At 43.8% G+C, this 18,910-nt stretch overlaps 1 protein-coding gene across 1 annotated transcript; it reads right to left on the bottom strand.

The window, feature by feature from the left end:
* Nucleotides 1-6,090: 6,090 nt before the first annotated feature.
* Nucleotides 6,091-18,856, bottom strand: LOC144146443 (chymotrypsinogen B-like). The gene is made up of 4 exons (XM_077678398.1): nucleotides 18,771-18,856; nucleotides 18,282-18,465; nucleotides 13,373-13,496; nucleotides 6,091-6,255 (listed from the first exon to the last, which is right to left on the bottom strand). Exons 1-4 carry the CDS (start codon nucleotides 18,829-18,831, stop codon nucleotides 6,091-6,093), a joined length of 534 nt encoding a protein of 177 aa, XP_077534524.1. The 5' UTR covers nucleotides 18,832-18,856.
* Nucleotides 18,857-18,910: the final 54 nt, after the last annotated feature.

Genomic DNA, 18,910 nt, shown 5'->3' with positions numbered 1-18,910 from the left:
CGTGCGGTTATCTCCACAGCAAACTAAGTATTTCCAAATATTACAAAATAACCTCGAACTATATATCTGCCTCTCCGTTTTTTTCTTAGCTTTGCTAGAGTAAAAATATCAAAGGTTTGTCAATGTTTTGCAAATACCAAAATTAGAGTAGGTGATCCCCGCACCTGAATTCGTACGTTTCCCTTTGCGTGTTCACAATGACGTAGGAATTGTCCTTACCGGACGCATTGTCCTCTCAACTAAGCAGCATGTAAAAGAAGGCTATTCTGGCTAACACTGTCAGTACGACGAAATCATGGGACAACTTCATGAAGCGCTAATTAAAACTTTTGACTTCTTTGCGCTTGTGCACAACTGCCGCTGCTATTCCTTTTGCTCTCCCGTAAACGGAAAACGCACGTGCGTCTCAACAACGCGTGCAAAGATTTGTTTTAATTTATCTAACAATCTCGTTATCAAACTTTACAGACAAGAACATTTTCTTCACAAAAAAAAAAGGGTGCTGCTTGCGCTAGCGGTGCAAGGCAGAAGAAATATCAGAGCTGGCGGCCCATCTCTCTTCGTTAAAGACGGGGCGGTTGTACCTCACATTGATTTAACAGCTTGCCGCTTAAAGGTGCACATGAATGCTAGGCCCGGGTTGTTTTATCTGCAGGCTTTTACACCCAGTGGACAGCGTTTCCACGCCTTGCGAACTCGCCGTACGTAGCGCTAACTCGGCGGCTGTTCTCCCCCTTCAGGCACGAACGCAACCGGCGATGAGAGCGGCACACGAGGGATCACGCCACGAACGCTGGGAAGAGTTTTCTCGAAAGTCGAGCTGGCCAACGCCCTACTCTACTCACGAGGGGCATACTCAAGTTGCTTCACTATTTGTTCTTGGTATTTTTTGCGACCTCCTCCCGTAAAGCAAGCCCATGCGCATGCCAGGACGACGCCGGCCACTCCTCACGAGATACCCGCCGCGGTGGCTCAGTATCTAAGGCGTTGCGCTGCTGAGCACGAGGTCGCGGGTTCGATTCCCGCCGCGGCGGCCGCTTTTCTGATGAAGGCGAAAAGCAAAAACGCCCGTGTGTACGAGATTTCGGCGCACGATAAAGATCCCCAGGTGGTCAAAATTAATCCGGAGTCCTCCACTACGGCGCCCCTCATCGCCTGCGTTGCGTCGGTGCGTTAAACCCTACAATCAAAATCTGCTCACGAGATGCAAGGTAAGTGCGTTCGGTTCCTTTTCCTCGCATTTTTTGGTAACGCTGAAGCGCGAAATTAAATGCTTAAACAGCTCTCCTGTTAAAAATTATGCACCCCTAGCCAACAACAACGATTGTTGAACGCGAAGTAGTGCCCTGAGGGATTTTTCAATTCTCGTCTGAGCTTGGACTTTGACTCGCAGACTCTTTGGACTTCGCCTCAATGAGCTTTGACTATTACCCTCATGCAGTTTGGAGTTTTGATCCAAGTGGCTTTGGCTCTAACTCTTCGCTATTTGGTTGCGCACGAAGAAAGCTTCCCCTTTAAGCATCCTGTTTGTTAGGCGGAGGAGTGCATAATTTCTCTGTGTAATGTTGGCACGTTCGTGACCCTTCTCGAAATTAAATCTCATTTTGCGTTTGGGAATGGCGCTCTCAAAATAAAAAAATGGCCCCATCGGACTGTCGTGGGTCTGGTAACGCAAGGGACCCTGTTTGAGATCCGTCCACAAGAAGCGTTTCTTTTTTCTTGAAGCGCTTCCACGGTCGTTATCATCTACGTAGAATATTGGGGTTCCTGCCGTTCGCTTTTGGCGATCACGGACGAATCAGTAAGACATATTTGTCTTACGTAGTAAGACTTCGATTTAGAAGCGCTTTACTTGTAGAGGCCTATTTAAACATTATTTAAATTGTTTTGTATTCTCTGAACATTGATTATCCATCTCTTAAACTGTGTACAGTGGTTTTTGTAAAGGTGTTTTTCTAGTGGAGCGATGTGTGGTTTAGATGCACGTGGTAAAATTCTTGCAATTTCTGGCTGTCTGTACAGTGCACTCTACTCTTAAAAATAACCCGAAAATTTACTTCTTACGTTGCCTAAAGGTACCCCGATGCCCATTTGAAGGCGCGTTGAGTGCCTCCCCGCATGTGGAGGAACAAACGTTCGAGGCACACCCTTCTGCGTTCTTCACACCTGTTACCCATCGCTAAAAGACCTTGTACAGCACAGAGTCTTGTTCTCTTTACCAGTAAACCTTACTGTACAAGCCTCAAAGCCGAATGGGGTTCCACCGTGTAAACACTAGACTATACTGTTCTTCTTAGATAGACAGTGTCCTCGAAATATTTCTATACTTGCGAAAAAAAATTCACCCGCATTTCCCCGAAGGGGAGCATGGGGAAGTGCGAATGCACGGGTGATGCTATGAGGGGGAGTACACACACACAACTACAAAGAAAGAAAGATGCATTTATTCACAGACACCTATTTGTGTTGTCGTTGTACTTTATTGCTAGGGCGGATCTCAGCTTTGAAATTTCGTGTCAGTACTCTTTTAAGCGGGTGCATTAGCCCTTTTCACGCCCGATTCCTGGCCAATCCCCCACGTGGGTATGTGCCATGTCAGCGGCCAGGCAGCGCGCGCCCATCTCCCCCCGTTGCCAAGGAAGACGAGGAGATTCCGGGCCAATCCCCCACGTGGGTATATGCCATGTCAGCGGCCAGGCAGCGCGCCCCCATCTCCCCCCGTTGCCAAGGAAGACGAGGAGCGCGCGCACCCGCAGCTTTTGCTATGTGGACGGACGGCGCTCAACGGAATTCAGGGTCGCTTATAAAGTGCATTCGCACTTAAAAAACAGGGACGAGTGGTAAATGCTAGCAGGCGAAACGTCATGGCATTCAAATCGCGGACGCTCGGACTCGCGTAGAGGCAGCAGTCATTTTGCTGACTGCTGCCTCTACACTTCTACTTTCTGCTAGTTTATAGCGGCAAACAAGGCCGCTGAATCAATGCAATTTCAACAGAAAGCCTCCCTCACGGGTCTCTACGGGATGATATACGGACAAAGCGAATTGAGTTTACATGAACTGCCGCACAATGGTGAAAATGGCTTTACGGGTTTTTTGCCGGAGATTGATAGGTGGCGGTCAGCGTACGCCACATATCTAAGGAAGCATACACAGAAATTGTGTCACTTATTTGCAACATTCAATGCAGAACGTTGGCGAATTTTACAGATGTTGCTTGAAATTATGCTTCAAGGAGGGAGACATCTTTTTTTCTCGCATTAATTGTAAGCTTTCTGGCAGCGAGATAGGCATGGACGATGAAAGTTTTGACTGTTTTCAATATTGGCTGCAGCTAATTTTTTTCCTTTATCGTAATAAATACTTAGGCAGGCCTCTTTCTTGCTGAACCCCAATTTCTGCTCTTGAATCGCATCAGGGCACCAAAGAGCAGCTGCAAGGAAAGGTTTGGTTGGATGCCACACCAATAAAAGTATCTGTGCAAGGAAATATATTATTATTTCCCCAGACATAGCTTTATTGTCAAATATTGTCAATTTGCTGCCTGTGGACACCACGGGATCGCTTTATTGAGATTGCCGGAAAGAGGAAAAATACAGCTAAAGCTTTGTTTGAAGTGCTTCTAACTGGTCACATCAAATTGGGGCGTATACAAGCAAAATGTTTATACAAAACCTGCAGGGGGAAATCTCCGGGCCGCTACAAAAAGTTGCGCTACTAGATACCACAAATGTTCAGCTTCGATGAATTCCGGTTCAAATAAGGCTGTATAAAATTGCTGACGAAGTGTGAAACCCTTGTTTCTGTCGCTGATGCGTCACGAAGATTGTTGAAGAACCTCAAACCCGAGTGAACGAGTCCAAACACTGTCCACGTCCCATTTTTGCCGTGAACCACTGGTCCGCCACTGTCGCCCTAGGTGGTCGAAAATGAGATTTTCAGCCTCGCATTATGAAGCCACTGTACAATGCCTAGTGTATAATTTAAAGTATTATAAATACAAAAAAAGTATCGGGCACAAACCAGTAAAAACAATTCGGGCATACTTCCCTTCTTTTACCGCTTCTAGATAATCAAATTTAGATAACGTTTGTCCTCACTCCCACTGTAGAAAATATAAGTTGCTAATTTGAATTGTTGGAATAATGATACAATGAGAAATTACAGTGCAATGAGGGCATTGTGGCAATAATATTACATTTTGGCCATTGCGATTAATAATAAAGTTAGATAAAAGCTTCCGTAGCAGAATAATTTTGTTTTATATCCTTGTAGTCATGTGGGCCAATTTCATCCTGTGTGCGTGTGTTTTTTAAAGATACTCATCGACGTCCAACTCACTTGATCTCATATGACGGTCTGCCATCGTAGCTCTACGTGTGCATTTCTGTCGTGTGCAGGTGATTGATCATTTCATTCTAAATCAACCCTAAGCAATTGTCACCGATATGTCGTATGGATACGAATGTCTTTCTTGTAGCTTACCAAAGGCTAGTTTCTTGTGCACGCACTTCTCACCAAATGGAAGTGAATGGTTCAGCTAGAGCACACCAGTCACGGTAGTTCAACTAGTTAAAAGGATACTCACTCGTCGATGAATTCCGGTAACACCACGGACACAGATTAATTTTTCTCTGTTAACCATCGATATCGAACACGGGATCTCTTGTATCAAGGCTTGTTTTAGTTCGGTGGGATTTTCGTTTGTTGTAGTTGCTGTGAAAAAAATAAAAATGCTTGATTATTAGGCCACATGCAACACTTAAGGCCAAACTGAAAACCAGAAATTCTGTTTCACTTTACCTGAGAGATGGATTTTAAAAATGAAAAGTAGAAGAAAGTAATGCCATATTTTAAATATCATTTGTCACCTTTGGCATTATACAACTCTGCTGTAAGCGACAAATGCCACTAATAAAACCTGCTGCCTGCTGCACTCAACCAAGGTTACGTGGGGATGCTGGCCACTCTCTAAAACGCGCAATGAGGTTGTTGTGTTTTTAAAAATACGGTCCCACAGTCTCTTTTGTATATAAAAAATGATAGCCGTCTCAATGAGATAAACCCTGACCGCTGAGGCAATGTGATATTTAGCCTTTTACAATTTAGCAACATGCTCCGAGGTAAAAAACAGCCCGGATGTAGCGCCATTGTATTGCAACCTTGTTTTTTTCTCGTTTCTAGCATGGCGTTATAGAATTTATCTTCCAACTTAGTGACTGTCCTATTCATTTCCGTAGTGGCACTTTCTTTATAGTAGCAGGTCTCCTAAAGAAACAGTTCACCACTGTTTCGACTGCGCATATTACTCCACTGGCCAAGAAATCTCTTAATGCTTTTTGTGTGCCAGAATTTACGCATCACCAAGTTGAGGACTAACTAATAAATTCTGCCTACTGGTTGGTACAACTACGCTGTTCCCTAACAAGGCGCTCTTCATAAAACTGTCACCGACGGCTTCACACTGGTTCATCGGGTAATGCAACGTCCGCATTCGTTCTTAGATCATTCCTTGGACAAGACGTCTACTTTGTATTTCCTGAGATAGTCATGTTACAGCTAGTAAGCCGGTTGTTTTTCCGCACAGTTCTACACAAATAAATTAAAATATAGGCCGCAGTGCCACACTAACCACGTACAGTGCGGGATTTAAACCTTTTTGAGTGTGTACTCACTTAGGTAAACACGTCCATCATTCATTCAGTCAGACAGTCAGCCTGTCTGTCGCTCTGTCCGTCACTCGATTGGCCGCGCGAATGAAAAATTAACGGCAAGCCAGTTTGTCAGTCAGTTGTAAGCGACGATTATATGTTACTTAATTACATCCATTGATGTCTTTCGCTATATGAAAAGATCGAGTATTTTGCAGTTATACGCGATAGAGGTAATGCGTTAGCCGCGTTCGGCAAAAAGCGAGCACAACGTGTTTGTGCTTTTAGTTTTTTTCGAGATGATTACATGTTTGGGTGGCGTCATGTTTGAGTGTGTGATGTTGGAAGCTGGGGCGCATTTTTATATACCAATAGAACGAATGAAAGCTGTGTCTTCGCATCCCTTTGTGTGCCATTAGGCATTGTTGCGGAATATGCATCACTCACATGTGGTACGTCCCCATCCTGTGACGTGGTACGTAGATCCCATTGGCAGTGCTTCGCGATGACTGGGAAGACACACAGGAGATATGGCGTCGGAGAAGTTCACTTTGTCCCGGAGTGTAATGATGGCGATGTCATTCAATTGAGGCACGCTTCCTTCCTTTTTTATATTGGGGAGGGGAAATACAGAAAAAGAAAACTTGAGTGAATTTTAATGTTTTCTTGTAAGCAACAAGTGCAGATTTATATTCTTTTTATATTTTGCACGTGAGGGCAATATCGCAAGAAGCATTAAAAGCTCCTATTGGTTGACGGGTTGACGCAGCCATGATTTTCTGTGTCATAATTTTCTAACGAAGAACTGTTTCGACGTAAGATATAATCCAACATTGTTAATAGCCGCTATTAGTTTATTTTGTTGCAGGTGGAGTGTAATGGCCAGGGGTCCCGAAAATTTTCTTTCTCAATGACTCATCGACACTAAAGTATCACCCGAAAGAATGTTTTCCATGGTGAGCTTTCGTGGTCAGAGCATTCCTCCCGATGTCTAGTCATAAATTTGCATCACCACAAGGAAGTCGCGCGAAAGCTTAGTTCACCAGCGCTATGCAGTGTAGTGGAAAATCCTTGCATGCGAATCATTCCTAATTAAGCCTGGTGAAACGAAGCACAAACGCGCAGGACGCAAGCACTGGCACAATTGCCTACTTGCGTCATGGAGGGTACACGACAAGTAGGGAGCAAGTCGTTCATTGGGACTGCCAATAATTTCAGATGAACACTTCTGAACTTATTTCCTTCATCTAGGCTTTGCTGCACAAGTTTAACTTGCAGCATACGCTTCGAACATGTGCCTTACTGTTGGATGGTGTTTGGCTTAAACCTTTAGCAATGAACTTAGGGCATCGCCATTTTTGATGGACAGTCGTGTCGCCGTATTGCGCAAATACCTTTTAGAACTTGCCCTGAGGAGTACATAAAGGGAGTAGTCGACATAGAATCTTGTTGGCATAGCGAAGTTTTCACATACAAATTACTGAATCTTTTATTCTGCTTCTGGTTAGTACGCATAAGCGATGTTGTAAAAGCGGCATCACGTTTAATATTGCTGGGTCGCTACTAAAAATGTTTGCTCAAATGCCATTCAGTGACTATCAAAGTTGTTACTATTAGCTATCAACGTAGCACTGAAGCCTAGGCCGGACACGGGGAAACATGAACACATATATACCACTATAGAAATAAAATGACTCATCGTTAGGAAAACCTGGTTTTAAGCAAAGGTAAGACTAAGAAATTGTTCCGCTCATAACACGATACCAAAAGACGCGCTACATGAGGCACTGGCGTTGCAATGAAATTAAAGAAATATTATCGTCTACAACGATCTCCACTGAAGAGATTGATTGATTGTGGGGTTTAATGCGCCGAAGCTACACCCTGCTCTGAGGTGCGCCATAGGGGAGGGCTCTGGAATAATTCTGTTCACGTGGGTATCTTTAACGCGCGCCTAAATATCGACCCACGGCCAATTTCGTTTTTCGCCTACATGAGAAAACCCGCCACCGTGGCCGGGACTCCGCGAAGTGAGTAGACAGCGTAGTTGTTATATTAGCAATAAAAAGAAATTTCTAAATTGGCGACACATTGATTTCAAATTGGAATTGGGCAATTCTCTATTTGTACCTTATTGAAGGGCGGGAAGTCTAGACAAGAACTGGAAAGAAAAGAGGGTTGTTTTTATTTGCTATTTATTTCTTCCGTTCAGGTGTGCATGTACGCGTGTATGTATATTGATATGCATATATGTATATATGTAACTTTATCTATGCGTGTGTACATATGGTTGTATGGCGTGCTTCTATATATCTGCATATTGCGTTAACTCTGGTGTAAATACCAACATGTGGAATGAGAAAGGCTGTTTTTCCAGTCGTGATATTTTTGTTCAAACAATCACGTGTTGTTTATTGTACTTGATAGTGTATAGTTTTTATTTTTATGACTGCAACGGGTATGCGGATGATGTCTTCTGGCCTGTTTGCCGATTTTTCTTTGTATCTTTTCCTATTTTTCCTCAGTGGGGAGTAGGAAACAACTCAATCTGTTTTTTTTTTTCGTTTTCTTTTTTTCCCTCTTTTTTCCCAGCTTTTTTTTCCCGACCTCATCCATCAATATCGGATTGAAAATAAGGGAGGTATTATTAATTTTATCACTATTATTTAAAAAACATACCTAAATGGGAAGGTCCCGACAGTTTAGGTAATAGATGACCATCGGGCTAAACGTTCCAATGACTGATGTTGGTGGCCGGAAGTTATTTGTTAGATTACAATTGACACTTGTTCCTTTTGTCGGATGATATAAAAGTTTCTACGTTTATGTTGTCGACTAAGCAATTATTTTTGGCATGGTTAAAAAGCACCCGTAGTTGCAGCCGATTTCTGTGACCGTATTTTTTCTGTATAAGACCTTGATGACTGATCGAAGGTAAAAATTGTGGGCATTGTCGTTGCCATCTATTCAGAAACGGCAAAACAATGAATCTGGCGCAAGGATTAAGTCGACGTAGATAACTTCAGTACAGTATAATATATATCTATATATATCTCCAGGGTATCTATGCAAGACCAAGTGTTTGCGGGCTGAGCGCATCAGACGAACACTATGAGGAGTTTGTGCGGCAGCAAATGCGCCGCCATGCGGACAGTTCCGCTTTTGTAGCTAAAAGAAAACGATGAAAACGATAAAGCCCTTTATCAAGTTCGGAGTGCAAAAAACGGAAGTCCCATGGGAAGGCCTGAGGCCGCGCTTACACAGCGAAATAATAGAGAGCTTTAGCCAGCGGGTAGCGTCCGCTAACTCTACGGCGGCAGCTCCCGGGACTCGACTAGGCATTTGCGGATTCATCCCCATAGGGTGGATTAGTTCCGCGGGCCATCACTCGCATTGCCCGCGCATTCGTTCCTCTGAGGGGCGGCCTTCTCACCATCCCCACGCGCGCATGCGTAGTTGGGCCCCTGTAACCTGCCGCCGCAGCGTGAGCCTCTGCTAGCCGATATGCTGAAAATCTAATAACGCAGTTCCATGTCATAACCCGGTCGCGGAGTCGGCGGACGAAGCGACGGAGAGAAAACAATGGCAGAGCATCGGCTTCCGTAGTGCGCAAAAATGTTGGGAACGGCAGGTAGGAGGTAGTCTCCTGGGCGGCAGAGAAGAGCAGTATAGAGGGGTTTGAGTGTAAAGGAGTTACAATGAACTGCCGTTAACACGAACTCGGTTAACGCGAATTCTCATTTGTGCCCAAAACGTGGGAGTATTTGTTTGATTTTCCATAATCCCAACAAAAAAAAAATCGCTTAAGAATAACAGCTCCGGACGTGCTCTTCGGTGAAGAAGAACAACTTTCCTGGAGACCACCACTGCTGGCGATTCTGGGTAGCAAACCTGGAAGTCTGGGCTGGGTGTGGCGGGGAATTCGCGTGACCAGAAAGAGAGGAAAGGGAAACAAAACCTTAGCATGGAGCGAAGAAGAAGAAGGGCGGGAGGGAGAAAAAAGAGACACGCGTATGAAAAAGTCTCCCGCGCTTCAGCCCGCAGAGCCAGCGGCAAAGAAAACAAAAATCGAGCGAAGTCGCGTTTTGTGGCCGCTGTGCTTCCGAGGAGAGAGGCCCAAAACAAGGAGGATAAAAAAAGTTTTAAAAATTGACCACGGAGACTTCAGTTGGCGTACGTCGCAGCTATCCTGAGCAATGCCGTTTCTCAGCGGGAGCATGTGAGTTCGCTTCGGCTCTCGTCGCGACTCCAGCAGCGTCACCCCCGAGAAAGCGAGGAGTTCCCGCTTTGCCTCTGCTGGGTTGTAGCTTGAGGTAACGCGTGTACGCTTTCCGTCGCCGCTTGGACTTAATAACACCAGGCAGGAACACTTGAAGACACGCTTCAAAGAAGTTGCGCACTCAAAAAATTTGATTTCGTTTTGCCCTTTTATTAATTTCAAGTCTTCTTCATTCCCCGTCTTGAAGGGAGATATTTGCATGCACCCGGGCGAGTTGCAAATTCTTTTTTTGGGAGAGATTCTGATAACACGAAAACATTATCATGGTCCGTTCGAGATTGTCTTAGCGGGCGTTCGCTGTATATGGTTTGCTTTGCATTATTAGGGCAGCTTCTTGCCCGCCGCATCCTCTGGTTTCCTTTTAGGATCGAATAAATGCTTGTGGGAGGATACTGCTAGTACTACAGAAATATTTCATCGTCACCATCATTATCAGCCTGGTTGTGCCGACCGCAGGACGAGCTCATCTCCCAATGATCTCCAGCAAGGCTTAATCGCGCGTAATTTCAGCACGTAGAGTAATTTAAACACACAGAGTAATTGCAATGCGTACTTTATTGCCCATTACTTCAACACGTAGAGCTAATCCGTAGCAGCGAAGTGCGTATTAGTGAAATTTTGCTGGAGTGAAAAATACCACCACTCAAATTTAGTGAAAAATTTGCTGGAGTGAAAAATACCACTTAAAAAACTACTTAAATAAATGAACAGGTGTTAAGCAGTTACTTTATTTATTGCCAATATAATTTAGGCACGATTCTTGGACCAGGGCTTCATCGGTTATTGCAAAAGAAGCCACCTGGATCCCATGCGTTCAGTTACCAGCTAGCAAACGGCTGGCTGGCTGGTGTGTCGACTCACACACGACATTTTACTGGTCGCAGCCACAGTTCCGGCAGGGCTAATAGAAAAAAAAGTGCGTATTTCTACGATACCACCCACAATTGCATCACTCCTCGACGCTGTTGTAAACGCCGATAGGAGTAATTACGCACTGCAATCTCTGACCTTTGCTTATAAAATAAATTGATTTCGGAACACTTTTCCTTCTGTCGTAAACGACGCCCCTCTTAGGTAAGGTAGCTTACTGGTATATAGCTCATGGTACCAAATATATGATATTCGGTCTCACATACTTCTCGTGAGAAGGGCCCAAACCCTCTGGTTTTCGTTAGAACAAAAGGTGAAGTAAACAGTGATTTTACTTCTGTTTTGAAATTTGATGTTCACGACAAGAGCGTTTGAAAATTAACCGAATAGAAGGCAGCCCTTAGCCTTTCGGCACGACCGACCGCAATTAGGTGTTAAGCCCTAAATCATGGGTATAGCTCGACGTCGAATGAATACATTTAGTGCGCTTATTTGGGGTGCGGTTGAAGAGCTAATAACTGAAATCTACAAATAAAGAAAAGAATCGATGTGTATAATTAACGTTATTTAAGCTTGACGTTGAACATACGACGTTCCGAGCAATGCCATGTTTAGTTCGTGAAAAGGTGCGGCACGGCGTAGTACTTCGGCCTGGAGCCACCACCTACACGCATAGCTTTCCCGCTCAGTTGTTTAACAACATTTGCAGTAGTGAGTTATAATATAGAAAATAAAAAAAGCTTAAAAAACAGCCTTCGCAGCGGGGTTACATAAGTTAGGCTTCATGTTTTTTCTTGCAAACGGCAGATATATACTACTAGCTTCTTCGCAATAAAACACCGCTAGGAAAGTAGGTTGCTCAGTCATGAAGTGATCCCCCGTAGTTATATTTGTGAACACCGCACCCGCAAAATAAAAAAAAACCCTGATAAGCACTTGAAACTTTTGTGTGCCATAGTTTAAACATAGATATAACGAATGTCTTTATAAGCAATTCCTGGATTTAACGAAGTTTATCAATTTCTCGTTGCCTCTTCCTTTGAAGCCCGTGAATTTGCGACCTGAAAGTAACAAAATGTTGCGGCGCGTAACCATGATAGGACGAGGTCGACAAGCTGATAAGTCGTTGTTTTTGACTATTCTACGAAAAAATCGATCCAAAAAGTTAACTAATTTAACGAATAAAAGCAGTACTGTTAAGAGCCAACAGCAACGACAAAGTCCAGAATCGCCTAAAAACGGAATTCGTTATGCTGGTGAAGATTAACGGAGTGCCATGCATGATCCCGTAACTAAGGTAGCATATACTTCTGCTTTTGGTTGTTTAGCGTGACATCACACTAGGTAGGAAGAGTAACTACACTTTCCTGTAGTACCGCAAATTACCATGCGTTTCCACGTGTGAGTGCGCTCTTTTTTCGCGACAGATTTTAGGCGGCACGCCCGTCCTATCGACATGAAGTCGCGCGTCTTCACAACTATCTTTCGTAGAGGTTCGTCGGTGGTCAGTTCTGCTGCGAAAAAAACGAAAAGTTGTGTCTTTTCAGGACAAGCTCACAATTTTAAATGGCGCCTCTACCGGCGAGATCAAGAATGTCTCCGCCTTGTTGTGTATCCCAGCAAGCACCCTCTCAACAATTTGGCTTATGTATAGTACATAAGGTACGTAAAAAACGCCCTGGCAACACATATTTGGTTTTTGAAACGTGTTACGGCACCGAAAAGTGTCAAGGGGAAGGTTATATTTAAAAATATATGCGTTTGTGAATACCGGGGTTAGTGAACTTGCTTCTTCTGAGAGTGCCTAAGCTCGTGCGGAAACAGCAAGCGCAACTCACGCAGTTTTTGACTGTGAAAAGATCAATGAAGGGTGAGTTCACATTCACTGATGTCTATCCTTTTAGCTTTGTTTCTGCTTTATTCCTGCAAGCCTTCGCTCGAAACCAGCATGTAAGGAAAAATTCCGAAGGCCTGTCAACTTCGTTACACCTAGGTTTAACTGTACATATAAATCTATTTACCATTGCGCACCGAAAACACACGTGCTCCTACAGAGAAGAAATGTCTTGTGTCATTGATTGTAGGGTTTAACGCGCCAACGCAAAGCAGGCCATGAGGCTTGCCGTAGTGCAGAGCCCTGTAATAATTCTGACCACCTGAGGATCTTTAACGTGCAATGAAATCTCGTACACACGGGCGTTTTTTGCTTTTCGCCTCCATCAGGAAAGCGGCTACTACGGCCAGGAATCGAATTCACGACCTCTTGCTCAGCAGCACAACCCCCTAGCTTTTGAGCCACCGTGGCGGGTGAGACAAAATGTCGCTTCCTAGATTCAGAAAAAACATTTTCTATAAAAGGGCCTAAGCTAAAGCCCTACAAAGGAAGTTTTTGTTTTTGCAAATTTTAGGATAATTTTGTATCGAGTAGTGCAAGCGCTACCTGCGCATAATAATACGCCAGCAATGTTTTTATCGGTTTCCGGTTACAGCTTGTATGTCATTTCGCACCATTGTTTTAACCCCTCATGTCATCTTTCGGCGCTATATGGAAGTATAAAACGGAGCAACTCACTTTGTCGCAAGGATACTGAGGGTGAAAACAGACTTTTTTGACCTTGTGCACAGATTCACTTCGGTCTCTTCTGGCGCGTTTGTGAGACCCCAGATGCACAGTGAACTTGGTATCCCGTTCTGGACTGGAAATACAGAATAGATAGTTGATATTATAATGGCCACCGTACAACAGTGCCATTGCCATATGTAAAACTTTTCCCTTTGCTCTTACAAAGAACAGTAATTCTTCTGTCCCAAAAATTTTTATTTTCAGTTGTGCAAGCCTCAAAGGGAGCAAAACGTTGTCGTTACATGGTCAAGATGGTTTAAATTATACAATGAACTGTTGTTCGCAAACTTTGTGTAGGCTACAATTGAAATCAACCACTAGGGGAAGCAGGCGAAACGCCAGGTAAAAATATGGCTGATTGTCACAAATACGTCTTACATAAGATGCAGTATACGGCCAGTGAAAGTGGAGGTTCGATATTTTCAAGAAGATTAATGCGTAGCATTCCTCGCCGAGTACCACCACATCCGGGATTAGGTAACGCCCAGAATATCTACAAAAATGCATAATTGACATTAGTAACACATTCAATCGGTAGAATAGCGTAAATGGAGGTTCTTGGTCGAACAGAGTTTTCGAAAACCAGAAAAGGACAAAAAAGAAACATCTAAACTTCACAGAAATGAACTTGCAAAATCAATAATATGTATCCTTTGCATCTCATCCAAAATCACTACCGCAACAATAAATGCCTGCGGAAAAGAACACTGAAAATAAGAATAAAAATGCGGAAAAAGAGCACGCCACACAACGCCCTGAATTTCCACTAATATGCCTAATTGACGAAGTGACCCTTTCAATCGGTATAATGGCGTAATGGAGAGAGTTGACCCAAAGGCGTTTTGAAAATCCAAAGAAGAGAAAATTATAAAAAATATTGTAATTTTAGATAAATGAACTGACCAAAATGAAAATACCCATTATAGAATTAGGCGCGAAAACACGAACGCAAAACTAAAAAGAAAGATGGGAAAGAACGTTGCAAATGGCAATGATAGAAATCGCGAAGAAGTGGCAATTCAGCACTACGCCTCTCATCTGCGGAAAAGTACATAATTACCTAAAAAAGCAGTCGTTAAAGTAGTGGATATTTACGCAATCGGAGAAAATAAACAGACAGAACCTAAAAACAGTAAAGTAAACCACGTATTCCTCTACTCATAGCCAAACCTGTGTGTAAAAACACAGACAATGTCCATAAACAGCATAAGAATGCTGCACATTACTCGACAATTCTCTGAAATTTGGCGAATTTTAGTGCGTCCTAATTTGTTGAGATGCGGCTTCGTGACTATAAACGTTTTTTTATCGGCCTTTACATCAGACACTCCCGTCAAAAAGAAAATGTTGTTGTGAGAAAGTGACTTATTCAATTAGTGAATTTTTTCATCAAAATTATATACCGTGATATGTCTCGTGTGTTTTTGCCTAAGGCCTTTTTGTTTCTGTCGAAGCATGGACTCTCGTTGTGGAGGCCATACAGTTAACTTTTGCAGTAAGGATGCCCAGGTATGCCCTGCATGAGCTACGATAGTTAATTTCATTCCATCAAAAAGCAGGTGCCGGCAAGTTTTGAGAGGTGATACTATTCCTCTTTGTCGCTAATATTTTCTTCATTGTTGAGGCTAATATAGTGCGTTCTTCAAGGTTGCTTTTTCATTTGCCCGTGAAGTTCACATACTGGCACTGGCTTTGAATAATAAAAAAAGGTGGAAGCACTGGTTTGCCTGCGAACTACGGCGCTCGGTCTTCAACAGCGTAAGGAATGTGTGGCTGCCAATTCGTCTCGTGCACCTCTGTTTGTGGGTAAGTGTATTGACATCTATTTAATACAACACCATCTGGAAAAGGTAAAGGAGAAGAGCTGTAATATTATTCTATAAAAATGAACCAGTGATCATGTTATAAACATGGAGATAGTATTGGTTCTTCGTCTGAATGAGCAAACGACATCTTTGGACTGAGGTAACATGCGTTGGGCATGGCAGAAGAACCGGCAACTTTTTTCCCCATCACGGCGAATTAACCGAAATTTTGCAGTCCTCCAGACTGGTGGCATATGAAGGCTTCGCCAAAGGCGCGTGGAATTCACTTGACTGCGCTCCACACATGATAGCTCAAAACGGTTAGGTTAATAGAAATTCCGGCGTCCTTAGCAAAGAGCTACAAGTGCCCCAAAGGCGCACCACACTGAAGGGCTACCGATAAAATTTGACAACAAGGGCATCGCGACAGAAGAGAGTCCAGACAATGGTATCTTGACTCGGCGGCTGCTGACGAACGGTTACATAGTGTTGTAAAGAAGTTGGAACAAGTCAAAAAGGTTAGGTGCGCAACGTCTGCAGGGTGCTAGTGATAGCGAGCCCTCCTAAAATCAGCCCTTTTCCTTTGAACATCCACGGCTACACAAAGTATAGACAATTTCAGGAAGCTCCACCCCCTTTTGTTATTGGAGTTGGAACGCCGATATATTTACAAACACGTCTCCCCAAATTACACGAACTTTACCAAGGCAGAACAAACAACCGAATTTTTGTAAGATGACCACCACAGTGATTTTGTAGAAACTGCCCATACCGAAAGTTGGAAGGGATAACAAGAATAACAGTGCCCATTCTATGGTACTTCTTACACTGGTTTTTTTCTCAGATCCTCTGTCATTGCCTTAGATTGGATGTATAGACAAGAAAAGGTTCTATTGTATTGGTTGCGTGGTTTAGGCTTATAATGGTGTTATAAACCAAGCACACCATAAAAAAAACACAGTTCCAATGGTCACAATTGAACCTGGGTCACTGGCGTTACGAGAGCGACTTCTTCCTATTGGGCCATTCGGACACGGTTTGCAATCGCAAAGCCGTTGAAGGTGATCGTGCGCTGCGTCTTTCTCAGGGACGCTGCCGTTCCCAGGCCTTACTTCACGCCAGGAGATGAGCGCCTGAGCTGACATGGGTGCGCTGAAGACTCATGTCCCCATTTACCGCAGCGAGGTTTGCACGAACAATGCCGTTGATAAGCTGCGCCGCATGCCGAGAGATGAGCCATCGATTTGAAAGATGCTGAGGACTATACCGTACAGCAGGCACGTCAGTGGAGGTGAATGTGTATGTGATGAAGTAATTCCTTGCGTGATTAGGGGTGATTCTTCATCTGGCGCGTGTTTGGTATGGTTTTGTTTCATGATAAGGTCAAGCTCAGCCAGCGAATGGCGTTGGGTTCAGTTTGTGTCGTGTCAGGATTTGGGTCGGAGTTGATGGGCCTCTGAGCTTTGTTTCGGTTTATGCTGATAGGTGACAAGCTTCTGTGCACCTTTGTTATATTTAGGAGAGGGACTGGTTAGTTTTTATGTTTCACTGCAGTTCAAATCCGAAGCCCTTCATTTCCAAATTACAAATATCTGCCTTTGCCGTTTTATTATATCAATCAGGTATCTAGGGAAACACCACCCGTGTCCTACGGTTCGTATTTGGTGCTTCTCGTTTTAGAAAAGCTACAGTGCAGCCTATTGCGTATAAACGGAACCACGATGTTCAAAAGCAGTTTCACACAACAATGTTTCTGAAAATAAAGTGAACGGAAGCCAACTGCTTTTTCAATTACTGGAAGTATTTTCATGGTGTATACCAGTCGTAAGTATCACTATGGAGAAAACCTCGTCATCTAGTATACCGAAAAAGGTATTTTACCCTGGATAGTGTTCTTTATCAGATACACAGTTACGTTGCGACGAAGACAGCAAAGTAAATCCATTGTCTTGGAAGTGCAATCAGTATCGATGACAGGTGATAAACCCAAACATAAGGCCATCGTCCGCATTTTGGGTGATGACGCTGATCACAGAACAGATTATATTTGCCTTGCAATAATTTCGGTGGCGCAGTATAAGTCCCGTGCCCCATAAGCGAAAAATGTGGTGGGGTGGCTTTGACACGCCTTACGAAGAGCTCTTTTTGGAGGCACCTTTTCTCGATTACGTGGCTGACAAAACCACCACCAGGTTGTACGAGGTGAAATGCTTGCATCTGGGTAGCTCCGATACAGTCCTTGCCATTGACGCCATATTAGCTGCCCGCGTGCCCTTATTTCATGAGTTTATGGATGTCTTAAAATTTATGGCTCATGAAAATCAACTTGTAGTTGTCACACAATGCCGGCCAAAATATTGCACAGGAATGAGGCATCTCATGCGGTGATCATCCATTATTTGATTGATTGAGGGCATCGCTTAGAACCATGGTAAAACGTAGAAAGTTCATTTTGCCCATTTATTCTTATTCGGTGCGGCCACGCTGCAGCGGTCGTATTTATATGTTGTTTGTATCGCAACACAACATTACTCAGATCAGTCTGGCAGTACAACGTGACCGCATAATTTTCTGAGTAGAAGCACTTAGAATACCAGTGATTGTCTTACTATATTTATACTAGGTTGTCTCCCCAATTTTTCTCTTCAAAGTCTAATGTCCCTAAAGTTCAGTGCACAAATACCTCTAAAGTTTAGTGCACCACTGTTCCCTTAGTGCATTGTTACCTTAGTGCCTCATTGGACGGGCTTAGGCTGACTAGGAAAAACTGAAGGCCCGAAATTGTTGTTGTGTGGCGGTTTTTTCTCGTGTAACGTGTTCTACAGTGAAAATACAGTTTTGAGTGGCTATAGCGAGCGAAAATAAAAGGTCTTACGCCGCAAAGACACTGTTAATTGTACTCGATCGTTATCATTTTCTGCTGCAACATTGTGGCAAGGAATAGTTATTAGTGGCTTTTACAGACTCTCCACTCAAGAAAGCCAAGTCAGGAAAACCTACGACTTCCACTAAAGGAGTCGCTATGTGCCTAGTTACAAAAAGGTTCAACTCACCAGAAGCAGTGGGCAGCCGTCAGGACATGTCGGTCACTGATCAAAGCACCCCCGCAGAAATTGGCACCATTACTGTAGTACAAGCCAGCCATCCATGGCCAGCTGTGAGGAATGGCGACCTGGCCTCCGAAAACTCGGTCCCCGGGTTCCACCACGGGCTGGACTGCAGGGCGACCGCATTGCTCTGCCCAAGGATAATGGTAAAGTATGCGTTATTTTATAGTTAAATACCGGCATCAACACAACCTGCTGGTTTTCGCAGGCAACACGCCTAAAAGAGAGATACTTTTTTTTACGTGGGCCCATGTGTGTACGATTCATTTCAAGTGATGCAGTTTCTGGAATACAGATCTTTAGCTTAGTCTGTAGCGCATGTATTCGCGCTGTTATACGAATGGCTGAGCATTGGCGCTATGGCTATTATCCTTGTTCAGCAAAGGAAAGTTTGAAGGCTCTAATCACATCCTTATGTTTAAAAAAGCGTCTCACCTTTCTGAGTGGCCAGAGCAGCACCAAACAGCAGTACGGTCAGCAAAACTGCCTGTCCCATACTTTCTCTCGCTTCTCTATGTCGGACCTCACCAATGGAGAAAAGATTGCGAACGGTGCTGTACCGGGTGCCACTATAT

This window comes from Haemaphysalis longicornis, unplaced genomic scaffold, assembly GCF_048455015.1.
Source record: "Haemaphysalis longicornis isolate Haplotype H1 unplaced genomic scaffold, Haemaphysalis longicornis Haplotype H1 scaffold_7, whole genome shotgun sequence".
Lineage (NCBI taxonomy): Eukaryota > Metazoa > Arthropoda > Arachnida > Ixodida > Ixodidae > Haemaphysalis > Haemaphysalis longicornis.
This window is presented reverse-complemented; position numbering and strand designations above follow the sequence as displayed.